This window comes from Heterocephalus glaber, unplaced genomic scaffold, assembly GCF_053883595.1.
Source record: "Heterocephalus glaber isolate CG9 unplaced genomic scaffold, H.glaber_assembly_v1.0 deba00000122, whole genome shotgun sequence".
NCBI classification, from domain to species: Eukaryota; Metazoa; Chordata; class Mammalia; order Rodentia; family Bathyergidae; genus Heterocephalus; species Heterocephalus glaber.
In genome coordinates, this window is record NW_028258138.1 from 17772217 (window position 1) to 17795665 (window position 23449).

At 34.3% G+C, this 23449-nt stretch overlaps 1 protein-coding gene across 3 annotated transcripts in view; it reads right to left on the reverse strand.

Annotated features, from left to right (window-relative positions):
• Window positions 1-1386: 1386 nt before the first annotated feature.
• The window catches only part of Gabpa (GA binding protein transcription factor subunit alpha), a 33530-nt gene continuing 11467 nt past the window's right edge, over window positions 1387-23449 (reverse strand). For all 3 annotated transcript variants that reach the window (XM_004842223.4, XM_004842224.4, XM_004842225.4), the window contains exons 4-10: window positions 21190-21274; window positions 18183-18428; window positions 14056-14250; window positions 10529-10582; window positions 9501-9641; window positions 9068-9260; window positions 1387-4810 (exon numbers count right to left, since the gene is read on the reverse strand). In XM_004842223.4, the coding sequence (XP_004842280.3) occupies window positions 4582-4810; window positions 9068-9260; window positions 9501-9641; window positions 10529-10582; window positions 14056-14250; window positions 18183-18428; window positions 21190-21274 (1143 nt within the window). In that variant the 3' untranslated portion in view covers window positions 1387-4581. The remainder of the gene's footprint in view (window positions 4811-9067; window positions 9261-9500; window positions 9642-10528; window positions 10583-14055; window positions 14251-18182; window positions 18429-21189; window positions 21275-23449) is intronic.

Consider the following 23449-nt stretch of genomic DNA (forward strand, 5'->3'; position numbering starts at 1 on the left):
CCCCAAAGACTACCAGAATTTCAGTTAGAATTACACTATTTAGGGATATTTGACATTTATGTTTACATTTTGTAGTATGAAATTTTCAAAATTGAGTCTACCAGTCTACCATTATATCATCTCTCCACTTACATTTTCATTTAACAAGTTCTGATTTTCATTGGATAGGCACAAATTTCATTATATTTCTCCATTATTTCATGTGAATACTATTTTTAGTGGCTTTAAAATTTTATTTCCAATTATAGGTTGCTAGTATGTACAAATAAAATTGAGTTTTATAGACTGACTTTGCTAAACTCAGCGTTTTAATTCATTCTTTAGGATTTTTGACATTTATGATCATCATCCTTTGCAGTCTTATTTCTTACAGTATATATTTTTCCCCTTGTTGCCTTATTTCAACAGGCTAGGATCTTCAGTTCAAGGGTGGATGAAAATGGTGAGAACAGGTATCTCATTGCCTTTTCCCAAATCTTGTTTGGGAGAGAAGACAAACTATGATGTAAAAAGCTGCAGGCTTGTTCCAAATCGAGGAAATTCTGATAGTAGTTTGCTGAGAATTTTTATCATAAATGGTTGCTGAATTTTACTGTATATTTTTCTGCAGCTGTTGAGCATATTCCCTCCCCACTTTAATCTGGTGCACTGTATTTTTAAATTTAGCAATCATTTTAAAAGTTTAATTCAGTTTTACTTTACTTAGAAATAAGTGACTTAGAAATAAGTGTTCCTTCACAGAAAACTTTAAAAGCAATGAGTTTATTAGTAAAAAGCATTTTTAGAAAGTGCCAGTCTTATAAACTAAACTTCAAAGCCATATACAAAAAAACTGAAGTCTTGGGACCACAAATACAGTATCCTAGCTGATGATTTTCATCATTTCAAACTAGAAAATATTAGATTGCATACTTTTAAAGCAATCTATTTCACATAAACATTTCATTTATTTAATCATGTCCAAGTGTGATCACTGCTGATACACAATGGGAAAGGTGTTATCTTCTGCAGAACCATTTCATTCTTCTATACTCTTGTACTGTCTGAAGCACCCTGTGATACTCACCCAACATGGACCCCGCTCCCCCAAAAGGACTGGGCTAAGGAGTTACAGTTTAACAGTCATCAGCCTTTTGAGAAGTATTCAATCTTACCAGGTCACCAGTTACTCTTACGAAACAGTTTAGGTCTGTGGATGGAAGTTCACTAGATTTTTTAGACTAACCTCTCTACGAAGTGTGTAGGGACTGTCAAACTGATAGTTTTTAAGTAAAGAAATAATACAGAAATCAAATGTACACTACATTAAAAGTAGACAGATTTTTACTTAACCAAAAAGCCCAGGAATTTGAGACTTTTCAGGAAAAAACATTCAACACAGGAACATATTGTATAATAATTTTATTTTTCTCATTTTACTATTTTTACATTTTATGCACAAATATTTTTATCTGAATAAAAATAGAAAATAACTGTTTCATGTAAAATTACAAAAAAACCACAAAGAAATACACAGTTTTTGTGATAGTATAAGTGTCTTTATTTAAAGAGTAAAAATGTATGCAAAAATCCTCCTCCCTTTTACAAAAGATTGAGAATGTTTTTTCTGGCAATAAGTGAAACATTGAAGTATTAATATTTTATACCCTTTAGATCTGAAGACATAAAGTCAGAGGTTTGTTTTGCAATCATGAATTTTAAAACATTTTTGTGCTATATCAAAGATATACTAGTTCTTTATAAAAGGCAGTAGCATAAAATAATGAATGCAGAAAACAGACAACCTCAACAAAAGTATTTGGAGGCACAACCCTTTAAAAGAAATACTGTATTTGAGTATTACCATTAATCTGGGGAGAAAACAACTAAACATTTTTTCCTTATTAACTGACATGGATTGATACTAAAATCAATGTGATTTAGTTGGCTCATATGAAGATGAACCATATATTACAATTCTGCCTAATTTGTTTGATTTTTCCAATCCCAACATAAATTTTCAGACTTCAGGCTAGCAAGATAACATATGAAAGTTGGCTCAATGCAAAATTCAGATGGAAAAAACGTTGTAAAACAAAAGTGGGTATTTCATAGTTCTTGTCCTCTAAGGTACAAAAAGATCAATAACTTTGTATTCCTTTAAATATATCCTACATTGTCTTATGAAAAATTCACAACACAGCAAATGAACAGTATGAATTATATTTTCTTTCATAACACAGGTTATTTTTCAATAAAAGAAAAGACTACCTAGCAAACTATCCTCATTAAGAACAAATATTTAAAGGTGAGACAAACTAATGAAATCTTTTTGAATCAATTGGAGAAATTAGTCACATTACCTGTGTTATAGTGCATAAAATGATGGTGAAAGAGATGAAGAAAAATGAAATAGCATCTGATCATGTATGAGAACTGTTTGTTCAAATTATGGAGAATAAAATTTAAAATATTCAAGGAAGAAAACGGATAAAATGTAGTTTTAAAAAAATCTGGGGAATGCTTAAGAGAAAAAAAAAGTTTGATTTTTAGAAACTCAAAAGAAACGTGGGTCTTCCTGCCTTAAAAACATATACACATGTAGAAGACAAAGTCTGTCTTCTTGGCTAAAACTTTTAACATATAAGTATTTTCAATCTAAAAGGCAAGATACTTGAGTGCCTGATAAACCAGAAATTTTAAGTCAACTCCTCAGGCTGTCAGAAGATGGTGCAAAACCTTATTTATAGATACCTATATTTCTTATCTGAAATTAGGACTTCTAAAATATATTATTTCATATTGTTATTCTACTCAGATATTCTTAAAATCAGTGTCCAAACTGTATTAGTAATCTGTCAGTCTACTGTCTGTTTATAAAAAAGTAAAAATGAAAGATATAAACGTTATTCTTGTTAAGTATTTATAGCAGATTAAAGAATTTAATACAGTAAAAATGAACAATACATGCTTATAGTCCTTTAGCCCAGCATTTAAAATTATGACTTCAATTACCAGAAAGAGAGACCAGAGAGCCTTCTTCCTTGTCCTTAGGATCCCTGCCCTCCTCGGACTCACTCCAGATCCTAATATTGGTAGTGCCACCTGGCCTGTACCACTATGGTTCTTTCCTCCTAATAGTCAACAGCATTAACTAAGCTCTTGGAAAGCTGAGCTCTTATAAAGCTGTTCTGGGGAATGAATTTAAAGGAAATGATGAGGGAGAAGATGTATATAGTATTTGAGGAACAACCTTCTGCTAGAAAAGCTATTTGCCAGTCTCTCATATCATGATTCATGTATAATGCCTTGAAACAAACAACAAAAAGAGAAAAGACAAGACATACCTTGTAACTATCTTTGTTTAGTGTTAGCTCATAGTAAGGAATTTTATATAAGAATTACTTAATTTTAAAGATTTTTAAAAATAAATTAATACCCTTTTGAATATCTATGTCTTCACACATAATGTGTATGTGTAAAGTGGTCAATCGGACATGTATACATTTGTATATACATCATATATAATATTCAAAAGGAAAAGTGGGAAGTTTTGTTTTAAAGAGCAGACTGCTTAAAATGGAGGTCAAGTTTTTCCTTTTATAATTATTTGGAAGTAATTTACTAACATCTTGAAAGGTAAAGTATTGCTGTCTGATTTAGTCTTCATCTCATCAGGTCCATGGGAATATATAAGTTGTTCTGCACAATAAACAGATACTACAGACTAGTTAAAGAATAAAAGGAAGTCATACCAAACCAAACAACTTTTATTTTATAGCTGAGGTAAACTTTTTTCAAAAATTTTTAAATCTCTGACAGGAAAAACAGAGATCATTTTAGAATTTTTGTAATACCTGGTTTATTAGAATTAAATGCCTCTCTCAAAATAATTTAAGTCCTTGGCCTGACATAATGAATAATCTATGCAGACAACCCTTAACATGGGCTTGAGTTAAGCCAGATTTAAACCTGGATCTCCTTCTTTAGCACTGCTCCTTTGTTAGTCAACTTCTTATTGTCCTTTACTTGCAAATATATAAATTACTTTAATAACCTGATACTTAGTTTAGTAGTTTATTAATATTATAACTGTATTTGATATGACATTTTAGCTCTGCTTGATTAGATGCAACAGGCACACATGCTTTAGCTGAGAAATTCCATTTTCTGGTTCTATGTAAAGCAACATCTAAAGTAGCAGAGAGGGGAAACAGTTACAGTTTAAAAATAGTTAAACCAGACTGTTTCCTGGGATACTTCATTTATTTTTCATCTTCAGATGCTAATGGCTGTTTTTGGTAGGTCTAGACATTAATACTGACCAGTTTAGCTTTCCTGACTGTTTAACAAACTATCCCACAGTGAAGCTGCTTTCACAGTGCAGACACTGTGCTGATCCTTTAACATACACATATGCTAAAATATATGCTCAAAGTAAAAAGATCCAAGTTCACAAGAGTATGAAATATCTATAAAAAAATCATGCATCAGATTGTACAGTTTAGAAATAAAAGAAGATTCAAATTCAGTAACAAAGGTAAGAGCAATGCTTGCTCTAATGTTTAAGAAAGACCTTAGATTCTCAGAAGCTCCTGAGCTTCAATTATCCTTTTCAGTTTGCAGAGAAGCAGTGGCCAGGGCTACTGCCGTGACGGGCTGGGCAATTCCATGCAGCTGCATCTTTGCAAGTTTCTTCTGTTCACATTCTGTGACCAAGCGGTTGAGTTCTGCAGCACTGTATCCAATAAGAGTCTTCAAGTCACAGACAAACTTGTACACAAATCTCTTGCCTTGAACCTTACAAATCATGTCCCCATCGTAATAATACCTTTAAAAATAGAAAAATACATTAAGGGTATATAAAAAAAATGAAGAATCTGGACTTCTTACATTTCATGGACTATTTCATAAGCAAAAGCCTCGTAGAGTACTGTATCCACCACAGCTGCAGATAACAAACTTACCGAGAATATGAGTATTTAGTGGTACAATCCAAGGAAACTCCAAAACATTATTTGCTAAATTTCAATGCTAAGTACTCCAAAATCTTACTACTTAGGCTTCAAAGAAAATTCTCAACAACTGTAATAAAACACTGACTTAAAAACAGACCTGGTAAATAAAGACAAAATGGAAATCTTGGGAGAGGCACTAGAACCTAACAAGGACTTCTGGGTCAGAAAATCAAGACTCAAAACCTAGCACTTGGACTTCTTACCTTTTAGAGATCATAGGAAAAAATCCCACTTCCTCTAAGCTTTTATTCCTTATCTATAAAATGATGTTAAAACAGTACTTACCCTAACAGATTTACTAAAGATTAAGGGGATAATCTTTGTAAAGTACTTAGCACACAATGACTGGCACAAAATTAGCCCTCTATAAAATATAAGCTATATTAACAAATAATCCAGATAATAAAAATATTTAATATGCATATCCCATAGATTGAAAGATCCACTTTTCTGTCTTGTATAAAATCCTACATGATGTAGATATGCCTTTATCTTTATCGTTGTACCATATACATGCTTTCCAAATTTCAGAGAAACAATCCAAACCCAACAGGGGCTTCAGAAGAGTAAACGGGTTAAAAGAACAAGATACAGAGTAACAGGAAAAGGGCCTTATAAAGAAACAATGTATCTAAACCTTCATAAGCATAGTTGAGAAAAGCACTGTAGAAGGTTTATGTTAACTGCAAAACACTTTATTTACCACTATGCACTAACAGTTCCAACATGGGAAAAAACGTAAGTCAAGCTCTTTTCTAGGCTGGCATATTGTGAAGTATTTATTTCAAAATTGCATTGTCTACTGAAAGAGCTGTTATTAAGCAATGACTATTTGCAAAAGTACCTGTATGTAAATTACCACATTTACCAAGGTTTTATTCTGAAATTCACTCAGCTTAATTATCTATTAATGAACTCTGACTTATAAGCAGGAAATTATGTTATCTTTCTTTAATTCCAGAACAGCAAATTGCAATAGTCATGTTTGATTTCCCAGTCAGAGGCACTTTATACATTGGGTGGTCTTGCGTTTTAATATGGAATTTGAATCTCAGCCCACAAACCAATTGCTTGTCATGCAAATGCTGCAGGGACTCCCAATTTCTCAAGAAAATTTCTATATTAACATACAAGGGTTTAATAAATAAGTTGGTTGGGAGAAAAGGAAAATAGAGAAGGAAAGTAGTTTTACCTTCCTAGGAGGAAAATGGAATTGGTATAATCATGTTTCTTAGTAATAGGTAAAGGAATACACACACAAATTTTAATGTTACTTAATACTTTTCTTCAATTTAGTGGATGCATCTCAGAAGTATATATAGGAGCATTCACTGCATCTGCTCTGTCCCTAAAATGAAGAAAGTAAGCTGGGTGTGGTGGTGCATGCAAGTAATTCCAGAGCAGGAGGATTATAAATTCAAGGCCAGCCTGGCAACTTAGTGAGGCCCTCTCTTACAATAAAAAGGGCTTGGAATGTAGGTCAGTGGCAAAGTGCCATGGATTCAATAATCAATCCCCAGTATCAAACCAACCAACCCCAAACCGAAAGAAAAACAGTAAAAAAGGTACACAGTACTTGTATTTTTATAGATATGATTTCCCTTTCTTCTTCCCTCATTTTTTTTAAACTTGAACTTTTTACATCTTTTTAATTATGAAATATATCACAACCTTCTGAAAAGGCACACATGTTAATTCAGCAACTTACCCCACACCAAACATTCACCTGTTTAAACAGAACAGTGCACAGCACCTAGAATCTCTTCTATGTGCCCTGTCCTGCGAAACAGGTAAACACAAGCTTGCTTCATAACAGTAATTTCACTGTTGCTTTATATTTATCAACCAAATATGTATCCCCAAGTGCTGTAATTTACCTTTCCTGTTTTTTAAAGCTTTATTAAATAAATACACTGATATGCTATGTGGTCTTTTGGATCCCTTCCCTTCCACATCAGTTTGCAGCAGTTCATTTTTATGGATGCACAGCATTGTACTGTATAAATATACCACAACTAATTTACTCCCTGTACTGCTGATAGATATTTGGATGGTTTCTGATTTTTGGATGTCATCAACAAGCTGCTATGTGTGTCGCCATTCATGGATATTTCTGTTTGGTATCTACTTAGCAAAGCAACTGCTGGATTACAGGTTACACACTTCTACTGAAAGTATGGAAGCATTCCCACTGCTCCATGTCCTGGCTAACACTTGGGACTGGCGATCTTTTTCATACTGCAGTTCTGGGAGGTGCGTTGTACCCACGTCATTAAGGTTTCAAACTGCATTTCCCTGATTTCTATGAGATTGTGCACCTTTACATATTTAGCCATCTGGATATCCTCGTACCTGAAGTGTCTCTGCAAGTCTTCTGCCCATTAAAAAATTGTTTTCCTGTCGATTACAAAAGTTCTTCAGATATTTCACATACAATTTTTGTCAGATATGTATGGCTTGCTCTTTACTCTCTTAATGACGGCTTCTGATGACCAGAAGTTCTTAATTTAAATGTGGTCAAATTTATTGATCTTTTCCCTTAGAATTAGTCCTTTTAATTTTGTTTAAATGTATTTACCCATTGTCTGAAGTCTTGAAGTCTCTACGTGTATTACTATTTTTTAGCAGTGGGAGCTAGCTCACAGAACTGATTTTTGGTACAGTACGAGGAAGTGGTCAGTCTCAACCCCCACCTCAGCCTCCAAGACAGACAAGACCCCAGTGCTGCTGATGGAAAAATAAGTCTTTCCCTTGTGCTTTTTTTTTTTTCTCTTGAGACAGGGTCTTACTACATAGTTCAGGCTGGCCTTGACTCACTATGTAGCCCAGGCTGGCCTCAAACTCACGACCATGCTCAGGCCCGGTCATTTCTTTAAGTCAAATGCTTCTACTTTCTTGGTTATACCTGTACTTCCTTTTCAACTCTATTATCTATCTTTAAACAAACAGCATACTATCTTATTATGGACACAGTGACAATTATGAATTTTAAGGGAAACAAAAGGTCATTCAGGAAAAGAAAAATGGTCACAGTAAATTACCTAATGGTCATAATTTTGTAACAGTGAATACCAATCTGCAAAATCTCCATATAATCAAGTTGCAATGAAGGGATGGAAGTAGTATGTATGTACAGTGAAGACAGCAAAATCATCTTGTGTCAAATTTATGTACAATGTTCGGGTGAAATGTGAAGGAGCAATAAAAGCATGTTATTTAGAAATACAGAGATAAAACTGCACAACTATTTCATCATATTCATTCTCCCAAAAGGTTATGAATAATTCTATGAGGTTCTCCCTTCCCAGATACTATGAATTCCCATCACTGTAAGTATAATTTCTGATGGTAAGTTATATCAAAATAAGTTCACATTACTTATGAAAAATTACAATTTTATTCTATCCCACTTTTACTAATGTAAACCCTGGAGATTCAGACTTACGTAGACTGCAGGAGGAGAAAAAAATGCATCAATATTTTGGATCTAATTGTGAAAACAGAAAATAGTATCCACACAGTTGTTAAAACTTACATTCACTCAACTTACCCACGCAAATGACACACACATACACACACTTTCTTTTTTTGTGGTATTGGAGGCTGAACCTAGGGCGTGTGCACTGAGCTACATTCCCGGTATATTTTTTATTTTGAGGCAGGGTCTCACTAACATCACTAAGTTGCCCAAGCTGGGTTTGACCTTGAGATCCTCCTGCCTCAGCCTCCCAGAATCGTGGGATTATAGGAATGTTCCACCTCACCCAGCTAAATAAAGAGTATCTTTATCTGACATGTAAATGATAAAAATCTCAAAGATGAAACATGTTGGTAAAGGCAAATAATCTTTTTTAAAAGCTTAATACCTTGAGATTATTAATAAGATCTTTTGTAAAAGGTAATTTTTAATATATATGTATAAAATTTTACTTTTTTAATATATAAAGAAAACATCTATGAACAAATTGAGTATTTGAGTATGTTATATAACAATGTTTATAACTAGAATAAGAAGTTACTTTTTAGAAAGCTGATAGAAAAAAATCCCCAAAAAAACCCCAAATCCTTACCTTAAAGCACGACTGAGCTTCTCATAGTTCATTGTAGGCTTATTTTTGCGTTGTCCCCATTTTTGTGCAACCAGTTCAGGCTGATTTAGCTTAAACTCGCCTTCATCACCAACCCAAGAAATACAGTCTCGAGCATCCTTGTCAGTAAGAAGTTCTAACAAAAACTGCCATAGTTGGATTTGACCATTGTTTCCTAAATTAACAACAGGGACAAATATTGGCCATAAAGTTATAAACTAACACAGGGCAAAGGCAACACACAGATGCCTTGGTTAAAATCTCAGCCATGGCAAAGATAAACTTCTGTTTTCACAAATCTTGTTTAAATATGGACAGAGGAACAGTCCACATTCACATTTGCATATGGTGAAATAATAATATATGCCTAATTTGACAAATTTTTAAAACACAGTACCAGTTAATACAAAAATACCTGTTCTGTTCCCAGGAGAGCTTCTATCTTCTCCTGAAATCCTTGGAGCTCTTTGTACTTTAGCTGCTTTTGCACTACTATTTATAACTTTGATGGTAGTTGGTGTAGCAGACTGCACCGATGCTGGAATAATTTGCACAGCTACAGGAGAAGAAAAGGGGAATATTTTTTTCTCCTAATACAAGCACTAGAAAAACATTTTGAAAGACATTAAATGCAATCAATTTACACTGGAAATGACTTCTTTATAAAGGTATGGCGTTCCACTGCAACATCTTGCATTGCTAATTCAGATTTATGTCTCAATCTTGGTGAGTAAGAGTTTTCTTGTTTTAAAAATGGCATCTTAGTACTGCATAAATGTTAGACAAAGAATTATAAAAACATGTTCTAAAAACATTTATTTTTAAAAATGGTTTAACAAGTGTTAAGAGAAAAATGTGGTTCAGTAAGAACTCACATCCCATTGCTAATGACAATATGAACTCATTCATCTACTTAAGAAAAATTTTGGCACTACCTACTGAGGTTGAAAGTGCAGAAACCTTATGACACTATCTTATAAATACTCTTTCAATGATGTTCATAGCATTTAAAAAAATACTATTTAGCAGTAAAAATGAATAAAACCAAGTTACATCTGTAAGTCTCACAAATGTTGAATAAAATAAGTTATAAAAGGAAATGCACAATATAGTATAATTTTACCCAAACCTATACCTAGTGCAGAACAATGTCATGTATTTATGGTTACATAGTTGGTAGAAATACAAAATAGGCAGAGAATAATAAACATCAAGTTGAGGTCAGTCAGTTCTCTAGTCAGAGAATGAAAACTGGGATCTATAATAGGTAAATCTGATATGTAAAGTTACTTTTTATGGTGTACACAGCTGTTAGTTATACTTTATTTTTCTGTATATCTAAAATCATGAAGATTTTAAGTTTTTCTTTTTATTATTTTATAGTATCAAATGAAAACATTTCTGATTGATAAATGGACAAATATCATGGGCATGAATACTCACGTTGATCGATTGTAACTATTTCATTCATCTGTTGTTCTTGGCTTGCCAACACATCTGAAGAACACACAAAAAAATTTTGTTTTCACTTAAAACCAGAAATAAAAATCTCAACCCAATAAACTTCAACTTAATAAACATGATCTTTTAAAAGGGAGCTTCACAATTAAAAGTAAACTAATAAACCAAACAAAAACAAACTTATTAAACAACTGAAATTTACTGAGACAAATACTCAAAAATACATGATGACTAATCTTTATGGCAAATATTGCATCTTTAAGAGAAGTGACACTAGGAAAACTCTTAACTAAATGTTCAGAAAAGTTACTCAAAGAACATTTTTTTTTTCCTGGTACCAAGAATCAAACTCAGGACCTTGGACTTCCCAGGCAGGTATGGCACCACTGAGCTATATCCCAGGCCCAAGAACATGGTTTTTCTGAAATATAAATACCTATTAAATCTGTGAGTTATACTATCCAAGGTCCTAATGTAAACCTTTACACAACAACAATATATTTTAAGTCTTTATCTGTCAAATGATAACTGCACATCCCAGCCACTATTATTTCAACCCATTTAGTGTCCATCATAAACTATGTTTCTCTCAAAATTGAACTTATCAGTAATAATTCTGGGTTCTAAAAAGTCCTGGAAACCCTAGAAGACTCTACTAAGGTTGCGATGTCAGGACCCAGTTCCAGACACAGGGCTATAAATGGTTGGGGGACAAAGAAGAATCCTATATTTCAGATGAAAGTTTTCTTTGGTAGAATGGAGTTTGGAGAGTGTAAAGCAACTATATGGGAGTAGCTTCAGACAGATCTGAGTTCCGATTTTAGCTCCCACTATAATTTTGGTAAACTATTGTGCGAATTAAAGGAAAATTTTAAGAGGCACCATGCAAAATTAACTTTTCTGTGAAATGAACATGTTACTATTTTATGCAGATTTCTAGTTCTCAGCATTCACCCCCAGAACTGTTACCTTTTTTGAAGAGCCTTCCATGTCTTATGTTTGCAGTAGATTTTCCCCAGAATTTTGTAAAAGCACCTCAAAGATGAAAAGTGCTAATTAAATTAAAATTGTCCCAACTGTAACTAAATGAATGGAGGTGCCCCAGCCCCAAAGAGGCAAAAGAGAAAATACCCCAGCAATGGTCAAACTAGAAAATCAACTCTGAAGCTTTTCTGGGACAGTTTGGTCTGTTTTCTGGAAATCCCCAAGACAGAAGGCAAAACACAGAAAGAGGGGTTCTGAATGTTTTAGGCCAAGAGCACACAGGTACTCTGAATACCATGTTCCCACACAACTCCTGTTATCTTGGCTATGGCACAGAAGCAGTTTTTAAAGGCAAAGCTGGGGCATGGGGAGTCATTTTGTGAAGAAATATTAGGCACTAAAGGTACAAAGCAATTCTCTTCCCTAAAGAACACCCTTAATAAACTGAGCTTTGCCTTTGGTGACAGAAGGCAGATATTTGTATCAAGAAACATGCTGTAGAACTGACAGTATGGAAAAATTTCCTAATTATCCTCCCCCAGTATACTGGGAATTTCAACATATAAGTGAAGTTTCAACATATGGGGAACTGCAGGCAGGTGATGGCTCAGAAAGTAACTGATCATACATAACTGCAGAAAGAGCTTTACCTCTCCAGTACTGCTTCCCCTGGATCGGTAACAGGATCAACAGATAACAAGCTGGGTCACTAACAGTTCTGGCTCAGCAAAAATTCAGAATTATTCTGCATATTTCTCTTTACAAAAGGGACTGGAGTACTGGACTACTCAAAGCACCCTGTTGTGAAAAGTGAGATTTACAAACTGGGGAAAGAAAGTCTGCTAGAAATAGCCTTACACATCATCCTACCATTCTACAAATTTTGAACTGAGCATGAGATTTCTAAACCAGATGGGATTTCCTGCCAGAAAGGAATGAAGAACCATGGGTAGACAAATAAGGAATTATGTGAGAGCCTTTTGTAGAATGTGGGGCTTTGTTGAAAACAAAGCAACAATTCCAGAGCAGAGCTTTTCTGAGTAAGACTCATTCTACTGCATGGAAATGGAAAAGTACAGATTCTTTCCTTACTAGAAAAGTCTATGAACGAACTTTACAGCTTGAGAAGCATTAGGAGAACCAGAAAGAGACAACCACAACAGAGTTGATCTGGGAGATACTGGAAATAAATTCGGGAAAAGAAGCACTATCTTTGTTGTGTTTTTCAGAATTCCTTTAAGAAAATGTTTCAATAAACATGATTCAATGTAAGAAACTGGAACAATACAGAATTTACCTTATTTGTTTGAAGAGCTCTGCAAAGAAGAAAATGTAAAACCAGTAAAAACAAGAGAATGAACTCATTTATCTATAAGAATTAAAACTAGAAATAAACCCTGTAAATGCGATGAATATAATCAGTTTTCCAGTGTGAGACTTTAATAAAAGTATCTAAATGAATCAATACAAGATTAAAACTATGGATAAACAGTGTAAAATATCCAGAGCTCATTTCTTATTTATTCAACAGCAGAGAAAGCACTTTGGCTGAAAATACTGCACATTAGATTACTGTGGAAAGTCCTTCCACCACAGGTCTCCCTTACTGGAGGTACTGTCGAACAAAATATTAACCATTTTATTTTCATCCGTAAATGTTACATATTTTACCCAAATATCCAAAAAACTGTAGGTCTGGCTTGCATCTCTCATACACAAAACAGTGTTAGGAAATGGGTTGCTGCTAAGAAGTCTTAACAGGTGTCTATGTCTTAATTTAAAGTCACCGAAATATAGGATGAATTAAAATTATAAAAAATAATTTTTATGTTTTATTTGAGCTTGCTTTTTGGGCAGCCAATCTGTTTCTAATTTTTCTACATCATCAGAGAACATAAGTTGTAAGTGGAACATAAGTTGTAATTTTTCTACATAATCAATAGCCAGAGAACCTAAGTTGTAAGTGGAAATACTTATAACCAGTGGCTTCTAATTGAAAAGGGTGAGTTTTAAGATTTCTCTTCTTTCTCAAGACTTTCAATTATTGGTAAAGAAATTAAAAAACATTTCATCCCATTAAGAAAATGGGAGGAAAGCCACCTATCAATAGTCAATCTTAAATTTCCAGAAAATGAACAGTAAAGTGAAGAACAGACTGAAGAAACAGAAGGCAACAAATGGAATACATGAAAAAAAATAGGGTAGAGCACAAGATTTGATTTAAGAATTTGGATTCCAGTGTAAGCCTGGGTTAGGATCCTGGCCCTGTCACTCCCTAGCTCTGTCACTTTGTTGGGGCTATCAAAGACTCACTTTCCTATCTGAAAAATAAAGAAAGTAATAATCTGTGGATTACTACATGGATTAAGAATATATAGAAGAGATCTCACCACTGCCTTATATTATTACTTAATTGCTTGTTATTTAACTGCTTGTTATCAATGAACAATTAAGATAAAAAATTATAAAGAAATAAAATTAAGCTTAAGTTACAAGATAAACAGATAATAACTCTAATTTTATACATTTTCGAAGAAGTTCCAGATGACTCCAGAGAATTTCTCCCCGAGGCACTCGTTGAAAAAAATCTTCTTGGTTGAGACTACATAATTCTCTTCCCGAAATGTTGAGTGTGGTGAGGTCTATATCAGTCATGCTGAACTCCTTCATTACCCAAACCACCCAGTGCAGGACTTGGTCTGTGGACCACTGGATAGGATCTAGAAAGAAAAACAATACCTTGAATTCAATTTTTTTTTTTTTTGGGTATTTGGAATCAAACTCAGGACGACCTTGCACCTTCGAGGCGGGCGCCGGAACCACTGAGCTAAATCCCTGGGCCTAGAAAAACAGTATCTTTAGCCTCATTCCATTGTAGATATTTGTAATTAATTTGTCAATATACATACACAAACACAAAATACCGACAGAATTTTTCCTCAAATTAAGTAAACTCATTATGAAATGGAAAATATTTTTCTGCTGCATTTTCTCCTTAGCTCTTTTTCAATCTCTCATTCTAAATTTCTGATGGAGTCACTTGGTTCTACAGACTGGAATTTTATCAAGGAAAACAAAATGAAAAATTGTTCTCCAGTGGGCCAAGTAGGAAAATATGTGTTTATCTTGGAGAGAACAAATTATCCAAGTTCAAAATATTTTATAGCTTTGTCTGATTTGTTGCACCAAAATAAATTATAATGGGATTTTTTTTTTGGTACCGGAGATCGAACTCGGGACCTTGTACTTGCGAAGCACGGGGTGGAACCACTGAGCTAAATCCCCAGCTATAATGGGATTTTAAGAGCTAGAATTTTTTCTCCAAATGTGAACCATGTACTCTTTCCTCCCTTTGCCTTCCTGTAAAAGGCTTGTTGGTCCTGCATTTACTGTTATCATGGCACTTAAAATGCAATCTGTTAATTACCTCTTTACTCAGATGTGCTGTGACAAGACATTAAGGTCTTAAATATATGGACTGCATTTGTAAACTTTTAGAACCCATCATCGTGCCTTGTACATATGTTAAATCCATAAAGAGTATATTCAAATAATTTCATTTTCTCTATCATTTTTTAGTACCTAATTGAATTCATAAATGGAAGACATATGTATATATATATATATATATAAAAAACATCACTATTTTTCTGGCCTCTACCTGTGAAACTCTTAATAAATTTGAGCTGAATTAAATGCCTTAAAAAGACGATTATCCAAATAGTACTGATTAGGGCCGGGGATTTAGCTCAGTGGGTTTGCCGCCTGCTACGCAAGCACAAGGACCCATGTTCAATCTCTGGTACCAAAAAAAAAAAAAGATTGCTATACAAATAGTATTGATTATACACCCAATGTTATTCAATAAGAAAATAAGTGGAAAAATAGTATTTAGCTATTTATCAAGAGCCAATTTATAGTGAAATGTGAATGAAACATACAAATATAGCATTGATAGCCACAGAGTATTTTTTAAAAAAAATATTTCCACAAAGCAGCAAAGGATTTTAGGAAGACAGTAGTAAAGCTCAATTTCTCTGAATGCACACAGAAAAATAGAAAAAGTAGGGGCCAAAACAAAAAACCTACAGAGGTTTACAATGAAATGAAGTGACATCTCAAGGACCCTACAATGCACAGGGATGAAGACAAAGACAAAAAAAAAAAAAAAAAAAAACCGAGGAAGTAAACACATCTGATCCATTCTGAGCATAGGAAAATCTGAACATGGTTAAGTATCGTTAAACCTACGCATAGTAGCATATGCCTAAATCCCATGAATCTTAGCTACTCGGGAGGACAAGGTGAGAGGATTACAAGTGTGAGGCCAACCTTGGGCAATTTAGTAAAATTCTGTCTCAAAATAAAATAAACAGGCCAGATGCAGCGGTGCATACCTGTGAGGCCAGCTTTTGGGAGGCTGAGGCAGGAAGATTGCCATGAGTTCAAAGCCAGCTTGGACTACATAGCAAGACCCTGTCTCAAAAACAAACAAACAGAAAAACCAGGGCCGGAGACCTAGCTCAGTAGTGGAACACTTGCCCAGCAAGTGTGAGGCTCTGACTTCACTCTCCAGCACTGTGAGGGTGGGGGAAAGGGGAGGGCGCACAAAAGGCCAAGCTGAAAGTAATGGCTGAAAAACAGTTTTGCCTTATTCAACAGCTAAGTACAAGGATCCGTAGTAAGGTTTAAAGGACTGCAGAAGGGTAGCTCTTGAGAGGTTTTCAAACTCAGCCAAGAATTACTTCCAGGAGAGGTGCACATAAATAAGGAAAGCAAGCTGTCTTATTCCAGAATACAGTACTTGAAAACAGGAAGAGGTTCTGTCAAGTTTGAAAAGATACCCAAAAGTACACCTTTCTTAAAAGCCCACGAAATACTGGGCAAGGTGGTGCACACTTGTTTTTTTTTTTTTTTTTGGTACCGGGGATCGAACTCAGGTCCTTGCGCATGCGCAGCAGGCGGTGAAACCACTGAGCTAAATCCCCGGCGGTGCACACTTGTAATACCAGCACTCTGAGAGGCTGAGGCAAGAGGACTGCAAATTTGGTCACAGCCTGGACAACTTCGTGAGATCTTGTCTCAGGAAAAAAAGTGTGTGGGGTAGGCTGGGAGTTCCGCTCAGTGCAGAATCCTGGGTGTAGTCCCCAGCGTCACAAAGAAAAAACCCAAGAAAAAATTTTATATCAAAATGAACAAAAAACTATCAAGATCAAGAAACTCAGGGAAAAACATTTGTTTTTGGATTTGTTTTTTCAATAATGAGGACTTCTGATTTAACACACCAAATTTGTCAGGCATGTTCTGCCTATTTGCTCTAAGACCCTAGTAGAAGAATTTTCTAAACATAAAATCATAGGAACGCGAGTGAAGTGACAGAAATGGGTAGGAAACTTCAACTAGTCTACTGGAGACTACCGTAAAATGAAGTCAGTAGTGACTCACCTCAGTAAAGAAAAGCACACGTGCTGGGCAACAGGACCGAAGTCAGGTCAGCTATTAAGAGAACTGCTTTTTCCTAAGACTTTTCCTTTCTCTGAACTTAAAAGATGTACAATAAATACTAGAGCTTACTCTGGGGGCCAAGGGAGAACTGGATAACTAGTTAAGATATAAATCAAGTATATCTGTAATAGTCTATTTTTTGTGTGAATATAAAGTATTTTAAAATGTTAGTATCTGACAATTCTGAAGTTCAAAAAAGGAGTTGCTTTTTAAAGGAACTAGAAGACAATCTCAGCATGTCTATCTTTTCAAGTCTTAATAAGGGATATGAATATATATTTTGCATTTTAGTCAGTCATTTTAATACTGCTCAGAGTTAGCAAATTAACCAAAGAACAACCCTTAGGTACAGAAAAAGAAACCTGAAACAATACTTTCCTATGAAAATATTAATCATTTCTGAAACTTTCTATTGGGTAATAACAACATGACAAAAAAAGTCACCAGTGATTTTTAAAATATCTTCTTATACCTCCATAAATCTCAAATGGTTTAAAATTAAGAGTTCCACTCTCAAAGAATCACCTCATTTAGGCTAACCTGGACATTATCACTGTTGAATAAAGTACAATAATATGCTCTTGCTTTCTCTCCACCCACTCCATTTGCTGCTCCAACTTACAGCATACATCACTGTCACATTTAGTTTTCAATTATCACTTCCACTGATCCAAAGTAGTTTTATAAAGTTAACAGAACAACTTCTCAGCCACTCAATGTTATCATGACTCATGCAACCTTCTAGCTTAACACTTTGTACCTAATGGTTCCTGTCTGCAGCGTCCACTGCATAATAGTTTTTTCTTTGTCATAAACTCTCCTCCAGTTTTCTCTCAGGCCACTAGGATCCCTCTGAGATTCTAACAGCATATTTCAGTTATACAAATTACTGACATCTTCAATGTTACCTTTATGATTATTTTTGCTTTTCATCTATCTTCTTCTTCAAATTTTGTTTTACACTTCTTTGTATACCTAGCCTCTAGGTACTCATCATATGTGCTTAAGTGTGTCACAGTTTAAAAAAAGAGATAAACATTCTTCCTAAAAATTTTACATTTAAAACAGATTGTAACTCACTCTCTTAGTGCTTTCTATTCAAACTTAATTATTATTCTACCTAATAAATAATCACATCTTTTATTACCATAGGGTATCCCGAGGCGTTCTTGTTCTTTCCTATAACCTTCCAGTGCGGCAGCCCATCTTGTCACTTGCTCTGAAGTTTCGTCTGAAATGGTTGTGATGTGTTTTGTGCCATCAAGAGTTATCACTTGAGCTTCTTCCACAAGATGTGCTTCTGCTTCAGCATGATGAGCATCTGGATCAATAACTACTTCAACAGTTTCCGCAGTTTTCACAATTTCAAGGATGTTTAGCTTCGGCTCAATTCCTTCACAGGGAATTAAATATATATATATATACACACACACACACACACACACACACACATATATATATATAAATTCAACTGAAAACACAAGTCTCAAAAAAAACAATGTTCCCAGATGGTAGAGAAAAACTACCTATTAAATATTTTACCATTATATATAGAAAAGTTAACACCAGCCTATGACAATGAATAAAATTTGATAGAATGTCTGTAACAATATTGCATCAATATTAATTTCCTGATTTTGGTAACTGTATTGTGTTCATATGAAATAATCTTTTTTTTCAAAGAAATACTGATGATACCAAAATTAGTTTAGTTGAGAGCTTAATTCCTTAACTTTAAAAACTGTTCTCTTCTTGGTCAATTCTCTAAATTATCTGGGATTGGGACACTTTCCAATTTGTACCTAAAGATTTTGGTTAAATACACTTGGTAATGGGCCAGGGATTTAGCTCAGTGGTTCCACTGCCTGCCTCGCAAGCACAAGGTCCCGAGTTCAATCCCTGGTACCAAAAAAAAGAAAGAAAAATACACTTGATAATGGTAATCCTACTTACCATTTTTCATCTCTTTTTGATCTGTTGTAAATTAGGGGCAAATGTCTTTATGTTCTACATATAATCTAAGGGACTCTAATTACTTAAAAGCATTTAGATCATAATTAAAATTATTTTCCCCATAAAATACTATGATTGCACACTCATTGTCTGAATTTATGTAAGAGGTATAGCTTGCTTAAAATACATATATACATAAAGTTATATTTTCTTAGAAACATGGATGTTTGCAACCATTACTTTCAAAGAGATTATTGTTGTGTATTCTCATTTTACAGTATGTTTTCATGAAGACTGTCATACCAGAGGCTTCTGATTATCAGTGATAACCAGTTTTAACTGCCTGTATGTACCAGATTTGTGAATTTTTTAAAAAACCACACAAATTATGAATAAAAGGGAGTCTGCAAAAAAACAAACAAAAGAAATACTGATGATATATTTAGAGACAGAAAGGGATGGTGCCTGCAACTTGTCCTTAAAAAGTGGAACAAAATACTGTGTGGCAGAACAAAAGCAAATATATATATATTTTCCCACCCCAGTACTGGGGATTGAATCCAGGGCTTCATTCATGCAAGCCAAGTGTTCTCCCACTGAGCTATATCCACAGGGCCTTTTATTTTTAAGACAGGGCCTAAGTTACCCAGGCTGTCCTCAAACATGCAATCCTCTTGCCTCAGCCTCCCAATTGTTGTAGAGGCATGTGTCACCACACACCATGTTCCAAGAATTCTTTACCTAGTTTTGAAACTTTTCTACGATTATTAAACACACACATATAAACCCTGCCTAAAAAAAGTATTAGGGGGGGAAAAAAGCAGTTTCTATCACAAATAAAAGTACTAACATAGAATAAAAAATAAAATCTAGACAAGGGAGAATATAAATGAGGAGCTACCTATCCTTAAGATTTAAAAAAAAATGAATAAAGAAACTCAATGCCTATTTACCCAGCATCAAAACATTTAAGATATACCATTCAAATAGAATAAACTAGCCCCCTTTATGAAATAATTTCAGATACTAATGACAAAATAACAGCTCTAAGAAAAGCAATAGCTTACTGAATCTGTCACAATCTGTATCAAATCTAATAAATGAAAATTGGAAAGAAAAAGTAACAATTTCATTCTCTCATGAAAACTAGTACAAGAAAATGTACTAATATTCATTAGGTGGTATAATGTTACTTTTTCAAATATACAATGACGAAAAAAATTAAAAACCAGTATTTTCCTAGCATTTATTCCCTGATCCTCCATCCAAATTTCATACTTTTATGGCTTCAAGTCAACTCTACACAACTTGCACTGAGAGGTCACTGGGCTTTTAAAGATAAAACCAATGAATTTCTTTCCTATCTGCAACAATAATCATGGGGGAATTAAGGATCTGAAGCAGATAAATATGGTTTTCAAGGTCCAAAGAAAACTTTGGTTTATTCGTTTCAGCAATACAGTATCTTCAGAGATTAAATTATTTTAAAACTTACTAGAAATCTTAAACAACTGCACTATTTAAAAACTAAAATTCAACCCACCAAAATGGCTTTCTAAATTTATTTTCTGACTTGAGCACTTACATAGGAACAGTAAAACACTGATGGATATACTGACTGGATCACTACATCCTCTGCAAATTCTTCTCTCTGTGCTAACGGATAGACACTCATTTTCCTTGCAGCTGGGGTTCTGCATGTGATTTAGGCTCTAGATTCACTGGTATAAGACTTCTGTTCGGAAATGATTTAAGAGGTGCCAAGCAGGAACATGACATCTATTTTTTGACTAGTGTGGCTCAATGTAAAGGCAGCACAGTGCCAAGTCGACACCTATAGTGGTAGTTTCCAGACGCTGCTTCCTGGATCATGGGAGAGCACCAGCTTTCTCGGGAGTGTAGCTCTGCAGTGTGGCCAAGGCATTCTTAGGAAGTTAGCAAGAACCTGTTCTTCTGGACCACTTTGTGATTCTGTTATTTACTATTGTATAATATATCCCTTTGTTTTAAATTGGGTGGAATACGTTACACTCTGCTTCCTGACATTCAATAACTAAACCAAAAAACATGATTATTTAGCTACACAGCATCTCATTAAATCATTTAACCAAACCTCTAAAATGCTACAACTTAGAAAACTGAATGACTATATCAGAAAAACATGAGCTGAACTTTTAAATAACTCACTAAAAGGAACTTACCTTGGTAAGAAATTACCTGTACACTAAGCTGTACAGTTCCATCTGTCTTTACTCCTTGGTCAAATAAACTTCTTTCTGGATCCAGCTAGACCAGGGCAAAATATAACATAATTTTATCTCAATCATAGTTAAGGCTCTTGTCTCTGGTTTAATGTTAAGTGGATGCACTAAATAAGACTTAATTTTTGTGCATAATAACTAAATTATAAGAACAAATTTAATTATCTAAATTGTCATATATTTTAATTCTTTGCCAAAAATGAAATTAGTTTAACTACTGAGTTAGTAATTTGAGGGGGGCATAAACTACGAAATTGATTTAAAGTGGCAGTTTTCTCTAGCTTTGGAGTCTGGGTTGGACTCTTCACACCAAAAGGCAATTATTCACCCTGTAAATGTATTTAAAGGTGGTAATGTCTATCATCAATAAGTAAGGGTGTTTAATTAGTGGTGACAATTTATCTAAATTCATTAACATATTCAAGTCATTTCTCACTTGTACCCAATGCCACATACTGAAGATCAGGGTTCACTCTAAGTCTCTGATCACAAAGTTAATAAAATTAAAGGATTTATGATCGCTATTACTTTATCTGGCTATGAATATCATTAATTACAATTCTATATTCTTTGAACATTAGAGCTCTTTTTCCTTCAAATCTTCATACTGTGAATGCATTTCACACAATGGCAAATGATAAGAAAAAATAATTCTGACTTCCAGATAGTTTCTGTCACCACCTTGAAAACAAGCTCCCATTATAATTATCTTGAAAAATGTGTATCGGTGTATGTCTGTATATCATATCGATGAAGGTGCAAACCTCTCGCTCTCACTCCCAGGGATTCAGCTGTAGTTTTACTAGTCATGATACAAACACATTTTCTAACATCTAAAATACCATATACAGAGTCTGCCAAAAAAGTTGCGCACACACTTCAGCAGGTCACCATCCTAATAAAATGTCCCTAAACCAATGGCCACCACTTTGAGCAATTACCTCTTGTAATTGTAGAGGCCAAAGGTAACTTGTATTAATCTCATGATGTCTCATGAATTTAGCATTAAAATATTTACACAAATTTTTCTTTTCCTGCTGTATACATTTTTTTGGTAACTCTGTATTTAATCTATAATCTTAAGTGACTATAAACCTAACTTAAGACAGACAAGAAAAACTGTGGGATCTGGTAAGACAAGTCAAATATGGCAGTGCTACTCTTTAATGTAACAGTCTTTGCCTGAAATTTTGTTAAAAATTCTCATAATATCATGTTTTTTCTCCCTGTCTAGTAGACTCTGGTATTAATTCACTAGAAGCTATGGCATGTGTAACTCTGGAACTAAGGTCTCAGCTACTAAATAACATAGTTGACTAAGAGCTGGCACAAGGACAAAATTCAAGCCTGGTATTTAATCTCATGTCACATTTTTCACAGAATGCCAACTCCATGATTGTTGCATCAGCTTTCAAGTTGGCACTCATCTGAAAATACAAAAAGCATTACCAGAAACAGCAAGCTTTCTGACTTCAAAGTGTGTTTGCACTAACTGATATGAAGGACAGAAGTTGTCACCCTTATATTCTTTTTGAAGAGAGAAAGAACAACAGGGAGGAATGCATTATGCCCTCAGATTCAAGGACATAATGAATTCTACAACATTATGACATATACTTACTTCCATTTATCCAACTATGTATTAACAACCTATGACAGGTTGAGTACTTTGCAGGCTGCATTTTCATTACAGATAGGTCAGGTATTAAAAAAAAAAACAAACTAAAACTAAACAAATCAAAATAAAACAACAACCCTGAAAGACAACTAAGAGGTTAAGCCCAGATTCCGCACTATTTTACAATATGAGAAAAATCTATCAGGTAACATTCAGTGCCATTGAGTTATTCCCTACAAACTTTCTTCTTTTTTTTTCTTTTTTGTCTTTCTGTTCTTGTCCTAGCTCTTATTTACTTTTATTTTGAAACCAGGCCTTTCTATATTGCCCTGGCTGGTCTACAATTTATGATCCTCCTGCCTCAACTTCCTGAATAGCTGGGATTGTGGATGTAAGCCAGCACATCCAGCACAAACCTTTAAAATGTCTGCCTCAAACAAGTAAAGAGATATGTGCAGTCACACTGGCCTGGGTTCAAATTCCAGTGCACCCCAACGTAGCTAAAAATTGGGCAAATTATTTAACTCTTTAAATTTCAGTTTCTACACCTGCAAAATGTGATTTAATAATGTTGATTTGAAA